The sequence below is a fragment of the Rissa tridactyla genome, chromosome 19 (genome assembly GCF_028500815.1).
Source record: "Rissa tridactyla isolate bRisTri1 chromosome 19, bRisTri1.patW.cur.20221130, whole genome shotgun sequence".
NCBI classification, from domain to species: domain Eukaryota; kingdom Metazoa; phylum Chordata; class Aves; order Charadriiformes; family Laridae; genus Rissa; species Rissa tridactyla.
Genome location: NC_071484.1, coordinates 7,458,654 through 7,476,761, shown reverse-complemented (window position 1 = coordinate 7,476,761; position 18,108 = coordinate 7,458,654). Strand labels below are relative to the sequence as shown.

Below are 18,108 nucleotides of genomic sequence, written 5' to 3'. Positions count from 1 at the left end.
GTCATTCCAGCTGCTCCCCGCTGTGCCATTATCCATCTCTGTAATGTCCTTTTTCATATTTAGGTGATCAAATCTGGGCACAGCACTCCAGATGCACCCTTATCGCTCGGTCCCTTATACCATATTAGAAACATTTCCTCCGACATGTGCTCGCTATTCTCTATTTATGCTTTCTGGGCTGGGTTCAGCTGCGTGGCACAGATCGCTGGTACAGCCCCGGCGCTCCGCTCCCCCCCCCCTCGCAGGATGTGGTTTTACTGGGTTTAATTATCCATGGGGGTCGCATCATGGAGATGTCCGTGTCGTGACATCTGGATTCACCCCCGCCTTGGTGCCGTGCCATCAGAGCAGCCTCCTGCCTGAAGCCTTTGGTCCAGGAGCGTGTTTGAACTGTCATCTTGTGTGCTTGAAAACTGGGAGTCTGGAGGGTTTGGGGGTGTTTTTCTGATGCTGTGAAGGATCTGTTGGACGTGCTGGGACAAGTCGCTTCCCCAGTCCACAAACTGGGCAGAGCAGCATCTCCTCCGGTCGTGGGGCTCTGCAAGACCTTGGCATCAGGCTCGGCTGGTCCCATCGCACGGCAGGGACCCACCTTCGGTGGTGGTTCTGGTGTCTGGGCCAGTTTCTGGGGTGGGAAATGCCATGCTGGGATGGCAAAGATGGAAACGTTTCCTTCTGGAAATGCTGCTGCAACATTTTCCAGGAAACCCACACACACGTTTAGCCCAGGGCAGTGCCCAGCCCTGGCACGCTTTGCCAAGTCTCATCAGCCCAAACCCACGGCTTTCTGCAAACAGATCATTTGCTTCTTCAAAAAAAAAAAAAAAGGGAAAAAAAAGAGTTTGCTGGCTCATGTTCCGTTCCCTTCCCTTTCTGCAGCAGACACCGATCCCGGCATCGAGCGAAGGCTCTGCCTTCCCAAACTCACAACTCCATGGGAAGACCAAGACCCAAGCTCTAGGGCTGTATCATGCTACCGAAGGTTTGGGACCTTCTCTGAGCCCCCAGGAGCAGGGGGTGAAGGCAGACATTGCTCCCTGCTCTCTTCCCATCCCCGTTCCTACTCCGGGCACTCCAGCCGAGCGGTCAGTGCGGTGCCCTGCTCCATCTGCTGCAATCCCTGGCTTGGCTGCTTTAATTAATAAATAAACGTGGCTATCGCCTTCCCTGGCAGCATCCTCCCCGAGGCCCTGTGCAAACACCCACGTTAATCAATCGTATTCCTCTTCCACGGCCCCTGGCGTGGCTGTCACCGTGCTGGGGACACTGCCCAGTAGAGCTGGCACCGGTGCCACGTGTCCCCTCTTGACCGGGTTACGGATGTCGACCTTGGGGACAGCTTGGTTTGAGCCTGAGGAGGAGATGAGGGACCTGGGAGAGAGGGAAAAGCGTCTTCGTTTCCCTTTGTGGTTTGTAGTAAACAGCTTTAATTCAGCATCTTCTGAAACTGCAGCCTTTATCCCTGTGTTTATGCGCGTTTACTGATAGATACTGCACTTCGTTATTGACCAGCCCCTTTTTTCTTGCAGTACCTCTTCGACCTCTGCCTTTTAATTGCAACGCAGAATTAAGAACCCTTAACATTTCCTTCCTTTCCCCAACAAATACCACCCCACAGCCCCAATATTTCCCTGTATAATTCCCTGTCACCTTGACCTCTCTGGGTGTTTTGGTTTTTTTTGTCCCCAGGAGGTCCCCGGCGAGATTATGCCAATTATTACCAAGGGATGTGGGACTGCAGCAGCGAGCATCCCGACGAGCTCTCCTTCCACCGCGGGGACCTCATCTACATCCTAAGCAAGGTAAGAGCATCGCTGGCAGCCCCACCTTCGTCAGCACGGGGCTGGGGCTCAATTGCAAGGTCAAAAGTGGGTGAAACTGGTAAAAATCAAGGTCCAAAGTGGAGTGAAATTAGCAATTTAATGGAGGGGGGAGCGGGATGCCGGGGTCCGGTTCCCGCACGTACGTGCAGGAACCGGACCCCGGCATCCCGCTTCCCCCTCCGTGACTGCCCCGTTAACGCCACCCCTGCTTCACGTGGCATTTCAAGTGCCCCAAAGCAAGATTCTTTTATTTTTATATATATATATTTATTTTTTTTTCCACGGTGATGGAGTCTGTACGTGCTGTTGCTCCGGTATTACAGGGGTAATTGAGTTGCTCAGCCGGGTGTGACCAGGGCTCCCTTCGGCAAGCGCACGCAGGTGAATAAATTAAGTCTTCGCATTAAGCGGGTCTTGGGGATGGTGGGGGGCAAGAGCAGAGCCACCCACGCCTGTGACCCTCTCCTTACCCTGCTTGTCCCGCAGGGCTCCATCCTGGCTCCCAGCTGGTCCCCGCCGGACCGTGGTGGCCAGCGATGGGCTGGGGCGGTTGCGTTTTATGTGTGACGTTTTGCAGTGCGATTTGTGCCCTGATCTGGCAAGGAAACAGCAATGAAGTTGTGAGTGTGGGGGGGTGCGTTTTATGGGTGATGTTTTGCAATGCATTTTGCACCCCAATCTGGCATGGGAACAGTGAGGAACTTTGGCGGGGGGGGTTGTGTTTTATGGGTGATGCTTTGCAATGCAATTTGTGCCCTGATCTGGCGCGGGAACAGTGATGAACTTTGGGGGGGGGGGTGTTCTGCGACACACTTTGCACCCCGAGGAGAGCAAAGAACCTGGGGGGGTTGGATGGCGCGGATGGTGTTCCGCAGTGCACTTTGCGCCCCAATCTGGCGCAGGAAAAGGGATGAATTCGGTGGTTGTGCCCCCTCCGCCCTCGGTGGGCGCCCACCCAGGGAAGGTCAAGTGGCCCTGATGTGGGGACGGGCGGCGCGTGCGGTGGTGGCTCAGCTGGGGGGGGGGCGGACCTTTGGCGATGCAGAGCATCTCCGAGTCTCCGGCTTGTTAAGACCAAGGCCACATTTTAGAGCCGAGAAACAGAATCCGATTGAGTTCAGCATCCTGGTGGTAGCCCCAGGGTGGACACGGGCAATCGGACACCGCAGCAACGGGTGGGAGAGCTGCGGTGGCAGTGTCCAATGTCTCCTGGAAGCTTTGTCGGTCCATCAGAGCCCTCGAGGCCGGACCCGATGGACACGTCCACACAGCAGCAGGGGCAGCACAGCCGCTCAGCCCAGCGGGCTTCGAGCTGGGCACGGCCGGTGCTGCGGTGGCCCCGAGCCCGGTGTGGGCACGTCCAGCCTCTCCAGGGGCTGGCAGCCAGCGTGGCACCCATGTTTTTATCTGGTGTATTTGAAGCCGGGTCCTGCGCCTCTTTGCGGCGGCAGCTGCACCCCTGGCAGCAGCGAGAGCAGCTCCGCGCCTGGGCTTCACCCCCCCTTTCTGGGGGGCTGAGAATTCCCCATCTGAGGATCTCAAAGCACTTTACGGTGGCATTTAGTGACCCGCTGCCCCCCCAGGATGGGACTGACGTGCTCCGGGCACTGAACCCACAGCCCTAGCTCGTCACCTCATTTATCCAGGGGAGTGACACCAGGAGCAACCCACGGCCGTCCCTGGGGCCGATGTTCCCATCGGTCCATCCCACTGATGGCTGAGTGGGTCGCGTGTCCCCCCCCAACACCAGCTCGGGGCCACAGCTTGGAGTCACGGCAGGGTTTTCGCTCTCTTCAGTGGCTCCAGATTGCGACTCTTGTGCTGGCTCCCTCACACGTAACCGATCGGTCCTGAGAGCTTTTCCCCCGTAAATTACTTTGCGCGACGGATGCTCGCGGCCGCCACAGAACGGAGGCGGCGCGGGGCTGGGGAGGGGGGGTAAAGGAGGGAGACGGCGAAGGAAAGAGGGGGGGGGGAAAGGTGTTTGAAAAGCCTGTTCACTCAGCTGCATTTTAATTTCCTTTTCAATCTTGTCCCAATTAATTTCGCAGAATTAATCTCACAGAAGCAAACTCGGCAGCACCGAGGCTGCCGTTTCAGCGGTGCGGTCGCTCTGTCTGAACATGAAATAGTGGCTAATATAAAAATCCATCTGGTGTGTTTGAAACACACGCCGGCTGCTGCTCGGGTCCTGTCTGACATTTCCAGCATCAACAGCGGGGAAAAGTGATTTGGGGGTTAGTGGACATCAGTGGCCGGCGGGGGGGCACTTGGCAGCCCCGGGGCTGAGGGCACCGGGAGGGTGAGGGATGCTGTGGTGGGGGGGCGATGCTCGGTCCTGCCCGGGGCAAGGGCAGCGTCGTCACCCACCACATCCCTCCTTGGAGCGGTCCCTCTGGTGCTCTGTCCCCGCAGAGCCGACCCCGTGCCCGGGCGCCTGTGGCGGCACCAGGGGGGCTTCAGTGGGGGTCCAGGGAATGCCACTGTCAAGGGCTTTTCTCATCATCCCCCCAGACCCGGGCAGGAGGCTCCTTGTTGCACCCCCCAGCACCATCAGCGCTTTGTTGGGCCCCGGTGCCGCAGGGGTAATGGGGCCAGGGGGTGTCATGGGTGGAGCCGACCAGCTGCAGAGCCCGAACCCCACCTCGTCACCCCGCTTTGCAGGGACCCCCGAACACCGCTACCCAGCTCGGTGCTGCCCGGCCGGGCTGATACACGGGAAAATTAATTTGGGGAGGGGGAAGCAGTAATTCCAGCAAAACCCCGGCACCGCGTCCCTTTCCCCGGCACTGGTCCCTTGTCCCCTGGCTGAGTGATTTGTACGTTATGATAATTATTTGAATGCAGCGAGACTTCCTATTTTAAGTGGGCTTAGTTGGATGTGACAAGCAGGCCATAAAACCGGATAAGTTAATTCTCTCAATTGCTTCCAATGAAAGCAGGGGGGGAAAGGGCGGGGGGGCATATTCCCATACCCCGGACCCCGAGCGAAAGGCGTGTGGTGACATCTAGTGGCATTTTGCCTGGATTCGGGGCCATCTCGCTCGTGGGGAGAGGCCACGGGGGTGGCCACAGACCCCCTGCAATGTGCCGAACCTCCTGGGCGACGGAGCCAAGGTGTAACGAGCCCGGTCGGGGCTCAGCGCGCAGCAGCATCCCGGGGCGCTGGACTCAGCCCCGCGGGGTCTCCGGTGGGGTGGGCTGCCGAGACGGGCTCCTTCGACTCCCATTAATAACCCCTCCGGGAGGCTCCCGAGTTGGGAGGGATGGGATGGGACGGCGGGGTCAGCTGGAAGGCAACGGTCACCCACCGGTCAAATTCAAGCGAGGGCCATCCTTCCCCCGCCGGCCCCCTCGCCCCCCCGGCGGGAACCAATCGTCCAGAACAGGCCCCTGGCAGCCTCATTCCTCCCAGGTAATTTTTATAAATGAGGGGACACCCATCGCAGGCGAGGACAAAAGGGTGGGCGAGTGCCGGGGAGGCAGCGCCGATGATGCCCAGCGCCCGCGCGGCCCCCGTGCTGCATCCCAAATATTTCCCCATCCGTGGGGGCTCACCGTACATCCCCAATGCTGCGTCCCAAATATTTCCCCAGCCATGGGGGCTCACCTGTACATCCCCAATGCCACTTCCCAAATTTTGCCCCATATATGGGGGCTCTACCTGCACGTCCCCGATTCTGCATCCCAAATATTTCCCCATCCATGGGGGCTCACATATACATCCCCGATGCTGTATCCCAAATTATTACCCATCCATGGGGACTCACACGTACATCCCTGGTGCTGCATCCCAAATTTTGCCCCATCCCTGGGGACTCACATGTACATCCCCGATGCTGCATCCCAAATTTTGCCCTAAACCCACTGCTTCCACCCCACACTGACCACCGTGCCCGCTCTGAGCCTGCCATGCTGCCCTCGCGGGGGGAGACCCCGGTCCCCAAGCGGCAGCGGTGGCCGTGGCAGGGACACGTAGTGGCCCCTTCCCCACGGTCGTGGGACCCCAATGCCAGCCCTGGGGGTCTCAGGGGGATGCTGACACGTTGCCCCCTGGCCTGTGAACTTCTCCCAGGCTGGCACAAGGTTACACTGGGGTCTTTAAGGTTCAAGGCGTACTCTGAGCATTTATTTTGCACAGAAATTTATAATAAATGCTGTTAAAGACTTTGGCTTTGACAGAGGTAATAATAAATTCACTGTTAAAGACAGTAGTTTAATTCCTTATACCCTCCAATACCGCACAGAATAAACTATATTCATCACCGAGTAATTTTTTACCACATAAATCTTTAAAACTAACCGTTGTAGGCTGTTGAGGCTGAAATATTGTGAATTTATTAGATATGCCCATGTACTATTGGATTCAGAGGTTTCCATTCGAATATATTACAGGGGAAATTTGTGTCTTTAAGTGTGACAATCCTTCCATTTTCCAAAGCCAGCGTTATAACCAGCAGCTCCTCCAGAGTCAACTCTGCCTTTATTAGACAGAGATTTAGTAACGAGCCCCTCGCTAATCTGCCGGGGAGGTGGGGGGGTGACATTTGCTGCGACGCCCTGTTTCAAATGGGTGGCAAAAAAAAAAAAAAAACAGGGATAGAGAAAAAAAAAAAAAGCTTTTTGTTTCCAGCCTTAACAAATGCCCGACGATTTCCCGGCTTGTTTCGTAAATGGAAGTGGAAATTTCACTGGGGGGTTGCGACAACGGGAAATATTAAAGCGGAGCCTCGTCGTTAAACCCATCCCTCCCCGGCCATAACTTTCATGGGCTGACGTCGTTTTATGGATCTACATATTTATACATAGACATGTGCGGTGCCGGGGGGGGACGCCAGTCGGTTTGGTTTGGGGAGGTGGTTAATGGGCGATAGAGGGACCGAGAGGAGGCCTGAGGGCGAACCCCCAGTTGCAGAATAAATCAGGAAGGTTTTAAATCCGGCAGGGATTTTTCCGAGAGGTGAGAGGCAGCCCCTCTGCCACCCTCACAACTCGGGATTTTTGTTTGTCCGAGCCTGTTGAGCCCCCGCGTTTCGAGCAGGCGTCCTTGTTTCCTTTGCTAATGTAAAATACCAGCAGACAGTGGAAATCTTTGTTCGTTAGAGAGAGACGGAGATAATTATAAAACCATCTCCCGGTTCATGAGGCGCGGGTAACATTTAAACCAATTGATGTGGTAACATTTAAAGCAGTTATATTGCAAAATGTCACGTACGGTCTAGTTTCATTAGAGACAAGTTAATAGATGGATGGAATTGAAACTCCCAGGCCTGGGCATAAAATAAGAAGTTTCCCTTTGCCATAACTCAGTCTCTCCAGCCGCCGCTGTGCCCTTCCCCAGCCCGAAGTCCCAAAGGTCGAAAACTTCCAGCGCTTCGTCCTCTCCACAGCAAAGTCACAAATCAAGAGTTAAATATGAGAATCACGGACAACACAGAAATCCCGCGGCGGGGGAGAGGGGTGTTCGGAGGAGCCAGGTTTGGAGGATAACGGTAACGCACACAGTTAATACTCAGCATCCCCCGTTTGTGCTCTCCTCCACCCGAGGATGCTCGAAGCCACCGGTGTTTCGCGCTCGCTTATGCACCGTCTTGCCTTTCCTCCTTTTTTTTTTCCCTTTTTTTTTTTTTTTGCCTTTTCCAAGCTGCTCCATCTGTAAATGAACAAACATCTTGATTTTATAGCCTTTTGCTTTGTAACGCGGAGGGGAGGAAGGGGGGGAAGTAGTGGAATGCCTAAGTAAGACTTTAATTCCAAATTCATTTACGCTATAGCGATGAAGTTGTCACAAACCATAATGCAGTATTTAATTAAAATAACAGAAGTGTATCTAGATATGTCCTGGGGTAGCTATCACCAAATTATAGCCTGTGCTGCCCGGATTGTATTTATGAAGCGGCGGTGGCTAAGGTACAGCTGAGCGGGTGCGAAAGACGAAACGTTTAAAGCGTCGTTCTCGCTAAGGCTGCGCCTCTCTCCCTCCTCTCCTCCCCGCTGTGCTTCCCCGCTCGTTCCGGACCCTCGGCGGCACCTCGGCTGCGTGGGGGCCCTGGGGGTCCCGGCTCTGGCTCCTGCTCCTGGCCTGGGCTGTCTGGGGGATGCCAGAGGTTACAGAAAGGGGCTGGAGGCGGCCGGGGCTGGGAGCAGGGTCTGGGGCAGAGGGGGGCACCCGCTCCCAGAGACCCCCTGTCCCGCCTCGGGTCCCTCTCCCAGCCCAGCAGCAGCGGGTGCACCCACCCCCGGGGGTCCCTGGCCCCCTGCCCGCAGCCCTGGCAGCACTCCCCGGGGGGAGGATGGGTGATTTGGGGTCATCACTTAATTAGGAGCGTGAATCCTAACGCAGGAACCAAGCTGCCACTTTGTGCCCAAGCCGCGGTTGGGCTTTGCGGTGATGCGGCTGTGAAGAAAACGTGTGTTTTTCCAAGTTCCCGGTGAGGTCATGGAGCCGTCGCCTTCGCCGCGTCCCCTCCGCCGGTCCCCATCCCTCCTCACGCCACAGCCACCCCCTGGGCTGTCCCCTCGTCCCCCTCTGCCTCCCCCGGTCCCGGAACCCAGGCGAAGAGTTATGAATGAAGGGGAAATAATTGCGGTGACCTTTGCAGGGAAGCGGCCCTGGGGGTTACTGTATAAAGATATTTTGATAATACCCATCACATAATGGGCCCTGGCTGCTCCCACCCGCACGCTCCCGCTCCCCTCTCGGGGACGGATGGCTCCTCGCACACGCGTGTGCGCACACACACGGAAGCAATTATTTCGAGCCCTCTTCACAGGTCACAGGCGGGGTTTAACTCCGATGGCTGCTAATTTTCATCAGGCGTGAGCGCGTTCGGGACTTTAAAGGCGAAAATAATTGGCTGCAGAACAAATTTAGGAAATGGAGTGTGCGATAAAGCAAATAAAAAACTCTCCCGGCTTTCCCCCCCCCGCCGCCTCCCTTTTCCTGGTGGCGGGGAGGAGGGGGAGAAGGCAGGGATAGGTGGGAAGGGAACGGGCCTGGGCTTATTTTACCTCCCTTGCAACTTTGCCGTTAAAGTTGCACCTACAGCTAGGAAGTTTGTCCGTGAAAAATGGTCATTTTGTTTCCCCTGCTCAAAGCACGTTATTAAAATGCTAATTTAAAAGAAAAAGGAGTTAAATATCTAGCAATGGTGCAGTCTAATTGCAGCCATAATGAGCTCTCTAAATGTGAGTGCCCCTGACACACAGAGAGCATAAACAGCCAGCAAACACATCATTAGTGCTCACGTTCATTTATTCTGCCGACCTGGCGATGACCCCGCGGAGGGTCGGGAAGGAGCAGGTGGATCCGGCTGCGCCGGCCCCCGGGGATGCGGGAGCCCGGCCGGGAGCGGCTGCCATGGCAACGCCGGGGATGCAGCACCGACCGGCCACCGACCGCGCACCCCCGCACCCCGCTCACCCCCGCACCCCGCACACACCCCCCCGCACCCCGCACCCCTCACACACCCCCCCCGCACCCCGCTTACCCCCGCACCCCGCACACATCCCCCCGCACCCCGCTCACCCCCGCACCCCGCACACACCCCCCCGCACCCCGCACCCCTCACACACCCCCCCGCACCCCGCTTACCCCCGCACCCCGCACACACACCCCCGCACCCCCACACCCCTCACACACACCCCCGCACCCCGCTCACCCGTGAACCCCCATCCCGCACACATCCCCCCGCACCCCGCACACACCCCCCCGCACCCCCGCATCCGGCACGCATCCCCCCACACCCCACCCTGCACACACACCCCCGCATCCTGCTCACCCCTGAACCCCCATCCCGCACACATCCCCCTGCACCCCGCTCACCCCCGCGTCCTGCACACATCCCCCTGCACCCCACTCCGCACACACACCCCCGCACCCCCGCATCCCGCACACACACCCCCAGACCCTGCAACCCCCTGGACCCCCCCCACACACCCTGCACCTTGTAAACCCCCCCCAGACCCCGTGCACTCCCTGGATCCTGCACCCCGCCCCAGACCCCCTGCACCCCCCACAGCCCCTGCACCCCATGCACCCCCGGACCCTGCGCATCCACTGGACCCTGCAGCCCCCTCATGGACCCCCTGCACCTGCAGCAACCCGCACATCTCCTGCACCTCACACACACCCCCTGCGCACCCCTCCTGGACCCCGTGCACCCCCTGGACCTCACACATGGCTCTGGGGTGGTTTGGAGGCGGCAGCACCCAGCAGCCTGGGGAGGGAGCGGGGGCCTCGCCATGGAGATAGGGTCACAGAATGGTTTGGGTGGGAAGGGGCCTCTAAAGGCCACCCAGTGGCACCCCCTGCCCTGGGCAGGGACACCTCCCACCAGCCCAGGTTGCTCCAAGCCCCATCCAACCTGGCCTTGAACCCCTCCAGGGATGGGGCAGCCACAGCTTCTCTGGGCGACCTGGGCCAGGGGCTCACCCCCCGCAGTGTAAAACATTTCTTCCTTAGATCTAGTCTAAATCTCCCCTCCTTTAGTTTAAAGCCGTTATCCCTTGTCCCACCGCTACAGGTCCTACTAAAAAGCCTGTCCCCATCTTTCCTACAGCCCCCTTTAAGTACTGAAAGGCTACATCGGGGGATCAGTCTTGGTGCGATGGGGAAACTGAGGCAGGGAGTGGTGATGCACCTGAGCTGGAGCATCTCGGCTGTAGGTCTCATTGTGCCGGGGTGGGGGGACCCAGGAGTGTGAGACCCAGCCACCCCCACCCCGGGCTGCCGCTGCTTCGGGGTGTCCCCCCTCGCCCCAGCATCCGCGCCTGTTTTGCGTGTGAATCTGGGAGCAGGATGGGGCCCTCTGGAGAGAGGAACAGCAGCAGCCGCACGCAAAAGTGAGCGGCCGAGGAAGGAGATTAATAAAAGCGATTCTTTGGAAATGATTTTTGCTCCATTCCAGCCTGTTTGCTTCTAAACAGCCTCGCTAATCGCCTCCCAGCAACAGCACAATAACTTCCCTCTGATTTCCACAAACCCCCCCTTTCTTTTTTTTCCCTCTCGCTTGTCCGAGGGGCACAGGAACACCATCCCTGGGAAATATTTTAAAATAAAAAATATCCCAGCCGACACCCCCGTCCCTCATCCTCCCCTCCCTGCACCCCCCCTTTCTCCCGTGCACTCTCGATGAACCTGTGATATTGTAGCAATGGCCCTTGAAGTGCAGTGGGGAGGTGATTTAGGAGAATATTAAAGGCAATGTGGAGATTCGAAGGCGCCTCTCTCAGGGAGATCTGGAGAAATACGCAGCACAGATGGGCTGAGCAGATTAAACATTTCCGTCACATTGTTTTCAAATTGTGTTTGCGGTGCCTGAGGGTTGGTACTGCGGTCAGAGCGCGCCGGAGCTGCGCAAAGCTCGGGAGCCGCGCGCTTTATGGAATAAATATTAATACGGCAGTTTCACATGGGCTCCCAATCCCATCAGCGCCGCCGATCGGATGCTGCCACCGCTATTGTCTCCCGGCCCGTCCCCGGCGGCTGGCGGGGCTCCAGCTGCACCTTCTGCCCGCTCCCGCGCCGCCGCCGTCTGTCTGTCCCGGCTGTGTGTCCCCCCTGCTGTGCCGTGTCCCCGCTGGCTGCGGTGTCCTGGCGAGGAGCCGGCCGGCCTCGGGGTGCCCAAGGGACATTTGTCCCTCCTGCCCTGGCCATCCCAGGGCGGGTCGTGCCAGCGCTGTGGCATGTGTCTCACCGGGATCCTGGGTCCCTGGCGCTGCCCTGCTCGGCCGCTTGGCCAGTGCATTGTTTTTAACGGGAAACGACTCATGGGCTAAATCCTGAACGCCTTCGGTCAGGCTGGTCTCCCCAGTGAGAGTCATCTCGAGGAGGAGCTGAGCCGTTGTCCTTGCCAAAACTGCCCAGGTGCCCCCCCCCCTCGGGGGGGTCAGTTCTGCCTGGCCTTTCCCAGCTGGGGACCATCACCTTCCTCTCCCTCCACCTCCCCTATGTCTGTTGGCTTCTTCCCTCTGGGCTGGGTCATGGAGAGCCTGGTGGGATGGGACACATGGATCCCAGTGGGATGGGACACAGTGGCCACCCCAGGCAATGCCGGGACAGGTGCTGCAGATGGGACAAGGGGCAGGAGCAGCAATGTCCCTGCCCCAGCCGTGTGTCCTCAGCTCCTTGCGACAGCTGAGAATTGAATCACTGGAAGCAAGTGGGAATCATTTACTTTTATAGGGATTTACCCTACAAAAGAGCAGCGGGGGGCTGGGGGCAGGCAGTGGCAGGCCGCCATGGGAAGCGAAGGGCGAGCATCACCCAAGTGAACTCGCTGCGCCAGGCTGGGTGACGTGCCAAGGAAACGGCATTCCCCGCCGCATCCCTCAGCTGCTGCCGGCTCCGAATCCCCCAAGGACAGGTAGCCCCTCAATTTCAGAGCTCGCCGCAGCTCCGAGCCGGTTTTCAAGGTAAATAGATGTATAGCTGACCCGGTATAAAACTCCCCGGTGTCAGCCGACCCCTCGCACGCCCGCCATACCTCATCTATGAATTAGATTCCTCCATTTTCCTAACAATAATGTATGACACACAAGCACTAATAATGGGGCCGAGCAATCATAAACCGATAAGTCCCTGACTGATTGGCTTTTCCTTCGGCATCCATCAAAGCGTCATTGATCTTCTGTGCGAAGGGGGGTGATTAATGGCCTTCCCCAAGCCCGACGGGGTTGTTTACGAGGGCTGGCGAGGGAGCACGATGGCAAGGAGAGCTTGGGAACACCGGTGGGGAGTAAATATCATCCCTGCGGTGCTTGGTGGAGGACAACAGCCTGCGCGAGGGGCAGGCGGGATGTTGGATGGGATAATTTGAGCTTGGTGGAGCCGGGGAAGTGCTACAGGAGAGATGTGGCTGCACATTTAGGGTCCCACCAGGCGGTCATCCATCTGAGGCCATGCAGGGGACAGTTGGCCACGTTCCTGTCACTGCCTCTGTGACCTCGGGCTTGGGCTGTGGGACGTTCCCCCTGATGGGGACAGGGGGAATCTGGAGCTGGGTCATTCGGGGGCTCCGCTTTCCCCCTCCTCGGAAGAGCATCGTCTCTCCCAGGCGATGCTGGAGGAGCCGTGGTGCAAGGCAGGGAGGGAAACCGCTTTGTGGTTGTCGTCATCTTGTTTCTTTTCCCCCTTTTCCCTTCTCCCTCCTCGATGGAGATCAGCAGCATAAAAGCTTTTTACAGCCCGTGCACCAACCCGCCATAAAAGCCCCGACTGCGGGCGATTATCTGAACGAGCGTCTGCTTCGGGCTTGCTCGGCACCGGGGATCTGGGGAGTGAAACACAGAGAAGCGCTTTGAGGGGTTTTCTTTGAGGGGTTTTCTTCCTTCTGGGAGAAAATCGCAGCGTTCCAAGAGCGGAGCGAGGCCATCGCGAGGATGGCTGTGGAGGGGGGATGGCCGCCGGGGTGTTGGGGTGACCCCTAAATCCAGTTCCCTGTTAGACGCCAGCCTGGAAAGGGCGCTGGGTTCCCAGTTTGCTCAGTCCTTGCCTTCCTGGGGACGGGGCAGGGCGACGGCTTTGCTCCGTGTCCTGGCTGACGCTCGGTGCCGGCTCCCAGAGGCTCCCAGTGTGGCATTATCACCCATGGGTGCTGCCTCCGCACCCGTCACGCGGCGCCCCATGGAGGTGAGGCCGGCGGGGGCTGGGGGGGGCCGAGCATCCCGCTCCCCTCTCCCGACGCCGCCGTACCCGTGCGCTTGGGGCTCGCTGGAGCCATTACTGTCCCCATTAGTGGGTTTGCAGTCCCTTCTGTGAAGTCTCAGCTAAATTACTCCCCCCCGCCCCCCCCAACCCAGTCCAGGCAGGTACTGAGCGCAGAGGCCTCATTAGCGTGTAATTAGGTAGATTCTAGCAAAACCATCCTCAGACTCCCTCCTTCTCCTCCCCCCCCAAAGCCGGTACCAGGCAGCAGCGCGTTAGCGAGATGTAAATGAGCTCCTCCAGACGAGAGCAGAGTTCACCCTGCACTGGGCTCTGCCTTGCTGTGCCAGTGCACTCCTCGTTTTAATAGTTTAATAAAAATTAGCATAATTAACGAACATCTGTATGATCCAGAGTGGTGCAATTTGGCACTTGGAAACGAGGACTTAAACATTATTGCTGGGAGTTTAATGTTGTTTTAATTCTTTTTGGCACTGCGCAGTGAAATAAAGGCTCGGTGCCGTGCGTTCTCGGCTGGCTCTCATTTGCATTTTTCCTCCCTTTGATTATGAGCAATCGCAGACTACCCGGCAATTCATCAAAGCAGAAATTATTTTAAAATACCTCACAGCGTTCAGGCTATGGTAGAGCTGGGGGGGGGCGAGCGGATGGGGGCTCCCCATCACGCCTGGGGTGCGCCCCAGCCCCTCTGCCCACGGCTCTCCAGCAGATACACACCAATTCCTTCCTTCTGGTTTTGCAGCGGGATTTTTCCCCCCTGGCTGGTGGGGACGGTGGGGCGGGGAGAGTTTAGCCCCCATCCCTCCCCGCTCCTTCCTTTCCGGCAGCATCGCAGGGGCCTGACTCGGTGCTGGTGCACTTTGCTGGGGGTGGGTCCCCTGGGAGCATTGGCATCCCACCCCGGAGAGTGGGGGGACTCCTGGGACCCTTTCCCGGCTCCATCTGCAGAGCTGGGAGCGGCAGGAACAGCGTCTGGCCCCTCTCCCGAGCAAAGCCCTTTCCCTCTTGGGAAGCAGGGATGAGCTCGGGGACCCATTAAACGCCCCAGACAGGCCGGGGGGGACATGGGACGGGACGTGCTGCTGTGCACATTGCTTTGAACACCTCCTTTAAAAAAAGAATAAAAATCTCCTATTTTGATTTTTGATGGCAAACTTCTTCGGCCTGCTATGTGCTAACCCCTCCTCTCGCACACGGCGTGGGGGGAGGTTTCCTCTATTATGATTTGCCTCCAATATGTGCTGTCAGGGGGAAATCACAGGTAAATCTGGGGAGAGGACGTGTTCCCCAGGCACAATCCGCCTGGAGGGGCTTCACAGAGCTCCAGGCTGGGGCCCAGGACGTCCCGAGGGCTGCCATCTGTAACTAAAATACCCCAAAATATCAGGTGGGAATTCAGTGCTGAGGTTTGGAGCGAGCCCGAAGCCATGCCCCGCAGGATGAAGGAGAAGAGCTGGGACTGGGGTATTATCTGCCAGGAACCGCAGGAAGGGACGTGGGCTGTGTCCCCTGTCCCCAGCCTGAGCCCAGGGCTCTCCCTCTGTGTCCCCCAGGAGTACAACATGTACGGCTGGTGGGTCGGAGAACTCAACAACATGGTCGGGATCGTCCCGAAGGATTACCTGGTGGCTGCCTACGACCTGGAGGAGCGATGAGGACCGCAGCACCCCAGGTGAGAGGTGGCACCGCGGGGACGCACCTGCTGGGGATGGGGGGTGGAGGCGGCTCCCTTCCTGGGGTCCCCCAGCATCTCCGGGGTGCCGAGCCTCAGGGACTGTCTTTGGCTCCATCTCCTGGTCTCTGTTTCACTTGGGAGCAGGCGAGAGCGGGAACCACAGTCGTGGCTCAGGGACAATGCCACCCTGCCCGGTGTCCCTCCCCAGATTTCAAATCCTTCAAGCTCCATGGGCAAACCGTGCCAAAACCCCCGCAGCCACCTCCGTCGGACCCGGAGAGCTGTGTGTGGGCAGCTCTGACACCACCACTGACACCCAGCAGTGGTTTTCTCCCAACCAAAGCCCATTATGGAGGCGTGTGGCAGACAGGGAAACTGAGGCACAGGCCAGGGCTGGGAAAGCGGAGCGGGTCTGCAGCCGAGCTAGAGGCAGAGTCCTGGCACCTGCCTGGGGCAGCAGGACCTCCCCGTTCACCTGGAGATCTCCCACCCTCCTTGTCCCTTCCGTGCCCGCGAGTCACCGACGTGTGCGGCTGCATCAGTCCCAGCCTGCGTCTCGGTGTCCCCTTCCCCACCATCACCCGTGTCTCCCCCTTCCCCAAATCCAGGTGCTTCTCCCTCCCTGGCCATGCTGAGATACCGGTGACACCATCCCCAGCACCAGCCTCCCCTGCCTGCGGGCACCCAGTGCATGAAGAGACTCACGTCCCATCACCGGCCACGCGCGGTGTCCCGGAGCTCTGCCCCGTGGTGCCCACTGCAACGGCGTCGGGGCATGGCGGGGGCGCGGGGGGCTGACAGCCCACAATAAAGCCATTTTCCTCTCCACTTTGGGCTGCTCCAGGCTTCGCTGTGGGTCTGGAGCCGGAGCTGGGTGAGGGCAGTGGCCCCTCGCCCCCAGCCCCAGCTCCGAGCATCCCTGGAGCCCTCTGGTCCAGGCCCATCCCAGCCCAGGACTGAGGATTAACCCAGAGCATCCTCCTCCTCCTCCTCCTCCTCCTCCCGCACTTGGCTGAAGGGCCACTAGATGGTGGTAAGTACCTGCTGACTGCAGCCTTCCCGGGGAGGGTGCCCAAACCCCCTGGGCCACAGCAGCCCCCCCGGCACCCATTGCTGGGGCGCTCGGTGCCAAAACAGGAGCATCGTCCGTGGGGTGAGCCCAGGCATCGGCCGAACGGCTGGACTGAAGCACAGCTGGGCAGATGTATGGAAGCCAGGTGGGACCAGGGGGACCCTGTGGGACCCCAGAGGCACACACGGGGCTGCGGGGATGCAGCCGGACTCATCCCCGTGCCTCGCCAGGCACCTGCACACGGACTCGCTCGCACCCACCTCCCTGCCAGGCACCCCTTTGATGCAGAGGTTGGCTTTGGGGTGTCCAGAGCTCAGCTTGGCAGGGCACAGGCTTGGCTCAAATCCCTCCGGTGTTCCCGAGCTGCTCTTCCAGCCCCAGCTCTCCGCACCCTGAGCAGGCAAGGGAGCCCGGAGCAGGAGGGATCTGTGTGCCCAGGGAGAGAAACCCTCCCTCTGCTCTGCCCCCCATCTCCATTTCCCCATCCACGAGCATCTTGGAAGGAACATTTTGAGGGCAGATGCAGGGACAGAATTCATCTCACCAGCATAATTTTTGGGACCTCATTGGGATTCTGGCAGGGCAGAACCGCTGCTTTTGCCCAGGCAGATGCTCTTGTGCAAAAAGGACCAGGGATTGGGACAGACTGGATGCATCTGCCCCAGCCCTACATATAGGAAGCGTCTGTTTGCACCGCGTTACCACTCCCGATGCTCGAGCATCAGGAGGCCTGATCCTGCCCCAGCCTCACCCAGGACACCTGGGCTGAGACCTTCACGCTCTGCCTGGGGAGAGGGGACGGGAGAGGGAGGGGGGTGCAGGATGCTTTGGCCAAGCAGGGGCTGCTCCAGCCCCAGGGCCACGCAGGAGCCCCCCCGTTGCAGGGTGCTGCGTCGGGGGGGATGGCAGGGGGGGAAGCACCACGGTTTGTTTGCAGAGACTTGAGAGCCAGCCTTCCCCAGGGAGGGTGAGGATGGTGAGGATGCGCTGTCTGGAGAGCCTGGCCCGCTTCCAAGCGGCGAGGCTGTTTTTCTGGCAGGCGGTGGGGAGGAGAGAGACGTGCCAGGCTGCGAGGGCACAGGGACGGGGAGGGGAGGGCCAAGCCATCCTCCCCTGCTCCAGCTGGGAAAGGTTACCTTGAGCGGCTCCATGTGCCCCCCCGCCACATCCCTGACCCCACACAGGTGACGGGGGTTGCGGCTCCGTGCCCAGAGCTGACTCACCGGCTGCCGTCACCCCCAGGGTGGCAGATATGAGGGGCTGAGCCAGCCCCATGCGTGGCAGAGGGGACTGTCACCCCCCCCCAGCCCCTGCAGCAAAGCAGCCCTGCACGGTGCCACCAGGGCAGGACCCCCCCCACCCCAGGGGCTCTCTGCATCCCCCGGGGGGGGGGCGGCAACGCTCAGCTCCCCAGGAGCAGGGCTGCTCCCCCCAGCATGGCCAGGGCCGCCTCTGAGTCACTGTTTTCCCGACAGCTTTGCAAAGCTGATCAACACCACTAAAAATAATCTCTGCCTGGCTCAGAAACGTGGCCGCAGCCCCGAGGGGGAAGGATGGGCACCGCAGCACCCTGCGAGGAGGGGGATGCAGCCCTCGCTCCAGCATCCCCATGGGCTGTCCTTTCCAAATCCGCCTTCAGAGGGAAGCCCCGGGGCCGGCTGGCTCCTGGCGAGGCGTTAGGCAAAGGAGGTGGCCGTGCCAGGCCAAGTTGGCGGCGACAACCCTGCTGGGGGACCGCGGGGAGCCCGGGGGGGGCAGGACACGGCCCCGGCCGAGGGCACGTTGTCTGGGTGAGGCTGCGCCCAGGCAAAGGCCAGGCGTGGGCGAGGGCGCGCGTGGGCGCGGGAGCGGGTCCGTGGGCACAGCTGGC

General features: G+C 59.3%; 1 protein-coding gene across 2 annotated transcripts in view; it reads left to right on the top strand.

The window, feature by feature from the left end:
• Positions 1 to 15,983, top strand: part of SKAP1 (src kinase associated phosphoprotein 1) — a 156,407-nt gene extending 140,424 nt beyond the window's left edge. The window contains exons 11-13 of one of the 2 annotated variants that reach the window (XM_054224741.1): positions 1,690 to 1,802; positions 15,045 to 15,163; positions 15,775 to 15,983. In XM_054224741.1, coding sequence (XP_054080716.1) covers positions 1,690 to 1,802; positions 15,045 to 15,146 — 215 coding nt within the window. In that variant the 3' untranslated portion in view covers positions 15,147 to 15,163; positions 15,775 to 15,983. Of the gene's footprint in view, positions 1 to 1,689; positions 1,803 to 7,133; positions 7,369 to 15,044; positions 15,164 to 15,774 lie in introns of those variants that run through there. The other variant, XM_054224740.1, reaches the window with a different exon arrangement.
• Positions 15,984 to 18,108: the final 2,125 nt, after the last annotated feature.